Source organism: Carya illinoinensis, chromosome 14 (genome assembly GCF_018687715.1).
Source record: "Carya illinoinensis cultivar Pawnee chromosome 14, C.illinoinensisPawnee_v1, whole genome shotgun sequence".
In the NCBI taxonomy this organism is placed as follows: Eukaryota; Viridiplantae; Streptophyta; class Magnoliopsida; order Fagales; family Juglandaceae; genus Carya; species Carya illinoinensis.
The window spans coordinates 33260609-33270924 of NC_056765.1; the positions used below are offsets into that span (position 1 = coordinate 33260609).

The window sequence follows — 10316 nt, forward strand, 5'->3', positions numbered from 1 at the left end:
TGTAAGGTGGTGGCTGCTAGGCAGCACCACCAACCACAATGAGATGCCTAAGTTGGAACTGCCGAGGGCTTGGGAACCCTCGGTCAGTTAACATCCTTAACATGTTGGTTAAGGACAAGTGCCCCAACTTGGTTTTCCTAATGGAAACCAAGTGCTCGAAAAGTAGAATGGAAGAAATCTGCAAGCTACTGAAATTTGAATCCTGTTTGGTGATAGACAGTGTAGGCAGTAGTGGTGGATTAACTTTAATGTGGAACAACAAGGTTAATGTGTCCATTTTCAACTACTCAAGATGGCACATAAGTGCCCAGATAATTCCAAACCTAGAAACCCCTCCATGGCTGTTCACTGGCTTCTATGGCCACCCAGAAACAGCAAAAAGACATATGAGTTGGGAACTTTTAAGATCCCTCAAGCCGCACCCATCTATGGCTTGGCTGTGCTGTGGAGATTTTAATGAACTTTTGTGCCAAAATGAAAAACAAGGTGGCTGTCCCAGACCTTATAAACAAATGGAAACATTTCGACATGCCATCATGGACTGTTCTTTGAACCCAATTCAGACTCAAGGCCCTTTCTTTACATGGTCCAACAACAGAAAAGAGGATGAGTTTACTAAGGAAAGGCTTGATAGAGCCATGGCAAATAACAACTGGATGCATTGCTTTACTGAGTCTTACTGTCAAGTTATTCCTGCTATTAAGTCAGACCACTCCCCCCTCCTTATCCACGTGGAAAACACTGCTAGCAGAAGGCCATGCAACACTCATCTATTTAGATTTGAAGCAGCTTGGAACGTGAAAGATGGGATATCCAACATAATTAGAGAGGCGTGGGTTAAAGTGGCAATGGGAGATGATGCTGCAACCAGCATGCACAAAAGAATCTTGAACTGCAGCCTGGCTCTAAAGAGATGGAAGGGAGCTGCCTCCAACAAGGCCACAGGGGACATAAAAAGGAAGATGAAGGAGCTGGAGATTTTGCAAGATACCAATCAAGGAGACCAGGTGGAAGCAATCACCCTCCTTCAAAAGGAAATAGAACAATCACTAGGTGAGGAAGAACTAAAATGGAAACAAAGGGCCAAACAGCATTGGCTGCAAAATGGAGATAGGAATACTAAGTTCTATCATTTGCATGCCTCTCAAAGAAGGAAGACAAACAAAGTATCCCAGATTTATGACTCAAATGATAACCTGGTCACCCAGAAGCAGCAGATTGGGGAAGTATTCACCACTCATTTCGTAGATTTATTCACCTCTTCTAACCCATGTGACATAGGAAGGTGTTTGGAGGACATTCCCACAAAGGTCACTCCATTGATGAATGAAGTCCTGCTTCAACCTTTTTCAGAAGAAGAGGTCAAATCTGCAGTGTTTCAAATGAAAGCACTGGGATCGCCTGGCCCTGATGGTTTCCCAGCCATCTTCTACCAATCCCATTGGGAAACTATTGGCAAGGAAGTAACCAGTTTTGCTCTTAATGTAGTTAATGATGGGGGATCTTTGGAAGGGGTCAATGAAACTTTCATTACTCTAATTCCTAAGACCAAAGACCCTAAGAGAGTTCCTGATTTTAGACCTATCAGCTTATGTAATGTTATTTATAAAATTGTTGCAAAAATGCTCTCTAATAGATTAAAGATTGTACTGCCTGACATTATTTCCCCCAATCAAAGTGCTTTTGTCCCAGGTAGATCTATCACGGATAACATATTGGTGGCATATGAAACACTCCACACTATGTCTACTAGAATGCAGGGGAAGTCAGGCTACATGGCCTTGAAGCTAGACATGAGCAAGGCCTACGATCGTGTCGAGTGGTCTTTCTTATACTCTGTGATGAGCAGGCTGGGCTTCCACCAAAACTGGATCTCCCTTGTGGAAAAAAGTATCTCCTCAGTATCTTTCTCAATCCTCATCAATGGGGAACCTCAAGCATCTTTCAAACCTTCGAGAGGGCTAAGGCAAGGGGATCCTCTATCCCCTTACCTATTTATACTATGTGCAGAAGCCTTATCATGCATGCTGCATAAGGCTGAAAGTGTTGGCAGCATTTCTAGTGTCCCCATTGGAAAAGGACCCCAAAAGGTTGGCCATCTCTTCTTTGCTGACGACAGTATGATTTTCTGCAAGGCCAACTCACTTGAATGGAGCAGATTGATGGGGATCCTTGAGATGTATGAGAGAGGCTCGGGCCAAAAGCTGAACAAGGAGAAGTCCTCAATATTCTTTAGTAAGAATACCCCTTTAGAAAACCAGAGGACCCTCTTGCTCATAGCTGGTTTAAAACCAAAGTTTTCTCTTGAAAATTACCTGGGACTACCAGCTATGATTGGGAGAGCAAAAACAGTTGCATTCCATGGACTCATTGATAGAACCTGGGCAAAGATAACAAACTGGAAGACAAAAAGTCTATCTTCAGCAGGCAAAGAAATTCTGATCAAATCTGTTCTTCAAGCCATCCCTACCTATACAATGGGGATCTTTTTACTGCCTCAATCCATAGTAAAGAGATTGGATCAGCTGGTAAGGAAATTCTGGTGGGGTTTCAATGAGGACCAGTCCAAAATTCAGTGGGTAAAGTGGTGTAAACTAAGCAATAGCAAAGACCAGGGAGGGATGGGGTTTCGAAACTTTAGCAGTTTCAACCTTGCCCTACTAGCAAAGCAAGGCTGGAACATTCTCACAAAACCAACCTCCCTCTCAGCTCAAGTTTTGAAACAGAAGTATTTCCCCTCAAGCAACCTGCTGAATGCAAAACTGGGGTACAGACCATCTCTAGCATGGAGGAGTATGGTGGAAGGACTGAAGCTTCTAAAGGAAGGAGTAGTATGGAGGATTGGCAATGGATGTTCAGTTAATGTATGGAAGGATCGATGGCTCCCAAAACAAATCTCCTTGGCAGCAACAAACAGAATCAGTGGTGCTGCTGATATTACTTGGGTATCTGATCTTATTGAACCTGGGTCAAGAAGCTGGAAATATCAAACACTCACCAAGTATTTCTCCCAGCAGGAGATAGACCTTATTAGAGCCATTCCCATTAGTTTGGGAAACAGAGAGGACAGAATTATATGGGGTGGGACAAAGAATGGCCTTTTCTCTGTGAAAAGTGCATATCATCTCCACAAGGAGATTTCTTCTCTAAAAGAAAGTGGGACCTCAAAAGACCATGCTTTTTGTGAAAACTGGCAATCAATATGGAAACTAAAAGTCCCTAATGTGGTCAGAAACTTCCTTTGGAAAGCCAGCAGTGAAGCTCTCCCTATCATGGACAACCTACACAGAAGAAAGGTGAGTGAACACTTTTTATGTCCAATATGCCAGCTTGAAAGGGAAACCTCAGGGCATGCTCTTTGGGGATGTGGTGCTGCAAAAGACGTGTGGGGCCAAGCTAGCATTAAAATCATGAAAATGTCTTTGCAATGTGATCAATTTAGAGACATATGGGCTCACCTAACAGAAAAACTCCCAAAAGCTGAACTAGAAATGGCAGGCTTAATAGCCAGACTCATCTGGAATAGAAGAAATGAGTTTGTTCATGGTAAGGGATTCAGACATCCCATTTCCATCCTCCAGAAGGCCAAGGATGATCATAGAGCCTACCACTTAACCAGAACCAAGGGCGGCACCCATCTTGATACTAGTAGGACACAGAATGAGCAGAAATGGAGAAAACCTCCAGTGGGTAGATACAAGCTCAACTGGGATGCTGCATTAGATACCTCAAGGGGACTGACAGGAATTGGTGCACTGGTCAGGGACTGGAATGGCAAGGTTCTCGGGTCAGTGAGGACATACAGACAACTCAATCTATCTCCTCTTTCTGCTGAAGCTTATGCTTTGATGGTGGCTATTCAGTTCTGCAAAGACCATGGGTTCACCAACATAATCTGTGAAGGGGACTCATTGCAGGTGGTTCGAAAGATGAAGAGTTTTGAGGAGGATTGGAGCCAAGAAGGTCTTATCATTGAAGATGCAAAAACATTACTGAAGTCCTTCTCTTATTGGGACATTATACACACTAAGAGGGATTCTAATATGGCAGCAGACTTACTAGCCAAGGATGCCCTTAACAATGTAATTGATGTGTGTGATCTGGGCTTAATTCCAAACTGTATTGCACAAGTTGTCAGTTATGATTCTTTGTAATCAATTATTGTGGAATGAAAAGTTCGATCTCTTTCAAAAAAAAAAAACATGTATTTTGTCATTTTGTATTTTAAAAGCCAAGGCTAATGCCTTCAGAGCCAAAACAAGTGACAAGGAGTCAAAAAGGTTGGTAGAAATTAGTAAAAAAAGAATACGCATGAGCTTCGTTTCCATCATCTGGTATTATGATTTCGTGAGGTCGCATTTGATTGGAAATTTAAAATTTAAATTCGATCAAATTCAATGATTATAGTATGGCTAAGTCATGCACATGTGACATAAAAAAGTAATAATAATAATGCACATGTCACATGGCCCCCACCATGTTGGAATCCATCGAGAAAATCAATTAAGCACAAGCACAGGCTGCGCAATCTACCAAACATTAGCCCAAGGACAACCATGGAAACCTGCCCTTCCTCCCCGAATACCCAGCCATTCCTCGAACAACAAGAACCATCGAGTAAAAGTCCCAAGAAACTAGCTTTAATACCGCTCGTCTTCCTCATCTACTTTGAGGTCGCCGGCGGCCCCTACGGTGAAGAGTCTGCGGTTGGGGCCGCCGGGCCACTCTTTGCGATCCTTGGCTTCCTCATCTTCCCCTTCGTATGGAGCATTCCGGAGGCCGTGGTCACTGCCGAGCTCGCCACCACCTTCCCTGGCAATGGTGGTTATGTCATCTGGGCCAACCACGCCTTTGGCCCCTTCTGGGGCTCCTTAATGGGATCCTGGAAGTTCTTCAGCGGCGTCATAAACTTGGCATCATATCCAGTTCTATGCGTAGACTATCTTAAGCTGGTATTGCCAATTTTCTCATCCGGCCTACCTCGCTATTTTGCTGTAGTTCTTTCAACTTTGGTGCTGTCTTTTTTGAACTATACCGGTCTGACTATAGTAGGGTACACTGCGGTAACTCTAGGAGTTGTTTCACTTTTGCCCTTTATAGTAATGTCTTTGGTTGCAATTCCGAAAATTGATCCTAGTAGGTGGATCAGTTTGGGTCAGGAGGGTGTACAAAAGGACTGGACATTGTTTTTCAATACCCTCTTTTGGAACTTGAATTTTTGGGACAACGCTAGTACTTTAGCTGGTGAAGTGGAGCAACCCCAGAAAACATACCCAAAGGCACTGTTTTCTGCTGGCTTGCTCACTTGTTTGGCTTATTTGATCCCTCTCCTGGCTGCAACTGGGGCTATGCCTCTACATCAAGAAGATTGGGTTGATGGGTATTTTGCAGATGCTGCAGAAATCATTGCTGGCAAGTGGTTGAAAGTTTGGATTGAAATTGGTGCAGTTTTATCGGTTATTGGACTCTATGAGGCCCAATTGAGCAGTTGTGCATACCAGCTTCTTGGAATGGCAGATTTAGCTTTTTTACCGCGAATTTTCGGTGCAAGATCCACATGGTTTAGGACGCCTTGGGTGGGAATTTTGCTCTCAACACTGATTACACTCGCAGTTTCTTTCATGAGTTTTGTGAACATTATTTCTTCAGTTAATTTCTTGTATAGTTTGGGGATGCTATTGGAGTTTTCATCTTTTCTTTGGTTGAGGAGGAAGTTGCCAGCAGTGAAGAGGCCGTTTAAAGTTCCACTGGGATTGCCAGGGCTGGTGGTTATGTGCTTGATCCCATCCGGGTTTTTGGTCTATGTAATGGCAGTGGCTACTAACATTGTTTTTTTGGTAAGTGCTCTGCTGACATTGGCTGGTATTGCTTGGTACTTCTTCATGGAATTTTGCAAGGCCAGGACGTGGCTCGAGTTCAACAACGCTGGAGAAAAAATTGAAGATGAGGATTTGGAGGGGATCCCTAATCAATGATTGTAATTTGTATGGGTCTTGACTGATCTTCTGCAGATTTTTCTCCGTTCCCTCTTTTACCAGTATTTCTGGTAAATGCAGGTGTTGTAGAGATAGATAGCTTTGCAAATGACATGGACAATTGATTTGCTAAAACATTAATTATGATGTAGAACAAGATAATTTCAAAGGCATTCTGTACAACTATATTTGACTAGTGGACTTCATAAGTTTGGTTGGTTGTGCTTTCTGAGCCTAGGATGCGACTGCACGGATGTAGGGTGGTAAAACTTCAAAGGCATATATTTTAGTCTGGCAATGTGCTGCCACATGAAGAATATGTGATATAAATGCATGAGAAGTTCTTCCTTTGGAGCATAGTCCATGAACTATGCCTCTTGTGACAGAGTCTATACGATGTAGAATCCATAACTTGTTATCGCATTAAAAAACAGTTGAATTTCAGGAGTTCATCATGCAGATATTTTAGGGATAATTTAGCTCCAAGAGGCATAGTTTGTTCCTTATATTTGAGCAGGAAAGGCTACATATAGACTTACTACAAAGGAAGTAGTGCTCCAAGGTATACTTGCTGAATCCAAGTGTATACTATAAACAATGTCAATGAGCTCAATGAAGGCAGCTCGTTTCCTAAATAGGAGTACAAGACATGAAAAATCTATAAAACCACAAAAATCCCTTTAAGTTAAAGAGGGTTAGTTACTAATTTTGCGACTGTGGTTTGCCTTCTAGACATTGGTGCATTCTGGCCCAAAGACTTGAGTAATTTCTCCCAACTTAAAACATAAATCCGGAAAATTATCCAAATACCATTGTCTTTTAAAAAAAATATAACTCACAGGTAGATCTCTTTCTTCTCGATTAAAAAAAAAAAAAAATCAGAAAAAGGAATATATATTCTCCACTAATTATGAATTAAGAGGCCATCTTACCAATGGAGCACAATCGTTGGACCCGAAAAGGAAATATTAAGGATGGCTTGATTGTGCCAATATATATATATACATAATATTATATATATATATATATATCCTTCTCGGCCCATTTTAGATGGGCTGGTCGAAGTGTTTACATCATTTAAGATCCTGCAGATTTGGGCTGACATGGCCCATACATCTGATCTGCTCGACCTGGGCTTCATCCATCACTTATCCCCTTCCCCTCTGTTCTCTGTGATGTGATTTTCCTTTTGTATTTGACGTTTATTAGCATTCCCTAAGCAAATATCATAATAGCATCTTTTTTAATCATTTTATTTGGTAAGAAGCAAATTACATATTCCAAAGAAGGGAAGGAAATAGTTGGGAAACAATGAATAATGCTCCTCCTAATAAGCCAATAGGGGATGAACATTGTTTTCGTCCAATAATTTTTTTCCCAATTTTGCCCTCTGTTCCTCCCAAGATTCTTATAGTTTTGTGCTTTTTATTCCTTTGACCGACTGTATAAAGTGTAATTTTACAGTATTTCACTTATCTCTTCACATCTTTCTTTTTATTGTTGTCCATTGTTTTTTTCCTGTTTTATCCCTACCTTTATAACAAAGTTCCAATCTCAAATCTCTCTTTTCCATACCAAATCAAAACAAATTCTGTAATACATGTCTAGATGTAAAAAGATAAAATAAAATAAAAAATTCTTAAGAATAAAAATAAAAATAAAAATAAAATTCTTAAGATCAATATACATGAAAAAAGGAGATGAATATACATGCATGAAATCGAACCAAACCAAACAAAATCTGTAATATTTGCCTAGATCTCTTCTGAAAAATTATATGGTGGTGAGAGGATTGAATAGACATGGAGAAGAGAGATCTGAAAGTTGGTAGACCCAGAGCTGCACGGTTGGTGTCTCATGAATTCGTATAAACTTTCCAAATTCACATATAATCCACAATCTGTTTGAATTTCTATAAGTTGACTAAAAAAACCATACTCAAACCAAACAAAATCTGTAATATTTGCTTAGATCTAAAAAAAATATGGCGGCAAGAGGATTGAATAAATAGAGATAAAAGAGATATGAGAGTTGGTAGACCTAGAGTTGCATGGCTCATGTCTTCCTTATTTCTCTTTAGTCTAGACTCTATGTTACGAACCCTAACACTCTGCCTTTTCTCATTTTGTGGAGGGTTGTGACAGTAGCTAGTGGAACTCTAAGAGCATTCACATTGGCTTGACCAAATGAGATGCTTGGTCAAATTTTACATAATTTGGCTCAAAAATCCTTCACATTGGATTGGGCAAGTTTAAAATAATTTGGACTTTTGCTACAGTGGTTGGCTAAAGATGGAAGACCACTACTTATTCATCAAACATTAAAATATTAATTTATCATTCCAAACAAATAAATTAAATTAATTAGAATATAATTAACATTTAACATTTAGAATATAATTATTATTAACATTTAATAATATTTTTTAATATTAATTGAATATAATATAATTATTATTAACATTTAACAATACTTTTTTTAATATTAATTTAATTAGAATATAATTACTATTAGCATTTAATAATACTTTTCTGTAATATTAATATAATATAATATAATTATTATTATTATTAACATTTAATAATATTTTGTTAATATTAATTTAATTAGAATATAATTATTATTAACATTTAATAATACTTTTTTAAATATTAATTTAATTAGAATATAATTACTATTAACATTTAATAATACTTTTTTGTAATATTAATTTAATACAATATAATTATTATTAACATTTAATAATACTTTTTCTAATATTAATTTAATTAGAATATAATTATTATTAACATTTAATAATACTTTTTTAATATTAATTTAATTATAATATAATAATATTAATGTAACATAATATAATTATTATTATTAACATTTAATAATACTTTTTTTAATATTAATCTAACTAGAATATAATTATTATTAACATTTAATTGGTAGAATTACAAAATGTGAGAAAATAAATTAAATAAAAAATTTATTAATTTAGTAATATTTTATTATTATATAGAGAATAAATGGCTAATCCAATGTAAGGATTGAATTTTGATGAAGTAGGCAAATGTAAAAAAGTGTTGATATTGGCCAAATTTGAAGATAAATTTGGCCAAACCAATGCCAATGCTCTAACTAAACAAAGACAAGTGAGGAGAGGGTCCAACAAAATCATAGAGAGAGAAAGAGGGAGACAGATGGAACAGAAGAGTTACCTTAGGTTCTTTCAACATCCTCGGTGATAGAGGAGGCGGCGATGAGAGAGAGAGAGAGAGAGAGAGAGAGAGAGAGAACGGTGACCCAAAAACGGAGAGAGAGAAAGGCGATTTTGACAAATAGGATAAGGTTTTGGTGGAGGAGGGGAAGGAGGGGAGGGAGAGAGAGGAAAAGAAGAACAAACTGTTTTGCCTTAAATGTATTGGCAGCACCTAAGGAGGCATGAAGACATCATTAAGAGAACTGTTGGAGGCTATTTAATTGTACAGGGTAGGGCTGATGACACCATGAACCTTGGAGGAATTAAGGTCTCATTCTTTAATTTGATGGCTCAACAATGACCCTGCTACATGCTATCATAGTTCAATTACCCTGTTCAACTGAATAATCACATTCTTTAGTCAGTATGCTTGGGCTAATTTTTAAATGCTGGGCACTGAATATATCTGGTATGCAGACCAGCTCCATTGAAATTGAGCGAGTATGTGATCGTGCTGATGAAAAGCATCTCAGAGACTGCTGCAATCAGTGTTGCACCAGTAAATGGTGGTCCAGAACAGCTGGTTGTATTTGTAGTATTAAAGAAAGGGTTTAATGCTGAACCTGACAAGCTGAAGACTACATTCTCAAGGGCCATCCAGAGCAACCTCAATCCTTTGTTCAAGGTTTGACTCTTAAGCTTATTCCTTTCCCTAATCAGTCTTACTGTCATTTGATAATTCCTGCAGGTAAAATTCATACTTGAGATTCAAGAGTCATCTTTGAACTTCTGTGTCCAAGTAGTGTTCATTGAAAATTCAATGATGTTGCCAAAAGTGTCAGATGCTTATTTCAAATCATAACGTGGATGAGATGAGACAGATTTCAATTCCATGAGTCATGACGGTCCTCACCAATGAGAACATGTTATTTTGAGTTATTGATCTACATTTCTCCAACTGATCTTTAACCAATTAACAGGTGAATTATGTTAAGATTGCTCCGGAGTTTCCCAGAACAGCTTCTAATAAGTTACTGAGAAGGGTGCTGAGGGACCAAATGAAGCACGAGATTTCAGTTCGGAGTAGAATTTAGCAGCAACATCATAAATCGTCGATGCATCAGATCTCAGGAATCTGATCATGTGAGCATTTT

At 38.6% G+C, this 10316-nt stretch overlaps 3 protein-coding genes across 3 annotated transcripts; all 3 read left to right on the plus strand.

Moving 5' to 3' along the window:
• The first annotated feature begins 38 nt into the window (after positions 1–38).
• LOC122293873 lies at positions 39–4201 on the plus strand. Its single transcript, XM_043102313.1, has one exon. The coding sequence runs from the start codon at positions 39–41 to the stop codon at positions 4152–4154; it is 4116 nt and encodes a 1371-aa protein (XP_042958247.1). The 3' UTR covers positions 4155–4201.
• A 304-nt stretch (positions 4202–4505) lies between these two features.
• On the plus strand, positions 4506–6144 carry LOC122293245 (probable polyamine transporter At3g13620). The gene has a single exon (XM_043101768.1). It carries the CDS (start codon positions 4557–4559, stop codon positions 5973–5975), a length of 1419 nt encoding a protein of 472 aa, XP_042957702.1. The 5' UTR covers positions 4506–4556; the 3' UTR covers positions 5976–6144.
• A 3203-nt stretch (positions 6145–9347) lies between these two features.
• Positions 9348–10316, plus strand: LOC122295165 (probable CoA ligase CCL12). The gene is made up of 3 exons (XM_043104241.1): positions 9348–9490; positions 9640–9847; positions 10143–10316. The coding sequence occupies exons 2-3, from the start codon at positions 9680–9682 to the stop codon at positions 10254–10256; spliced, it is 282 nt and encodes a 93-aa protein (XP_042960175.1). The 5' UTR covers positions 9348–9490; positions 9640–9679; the 3' UTR covers positions 10257–10316.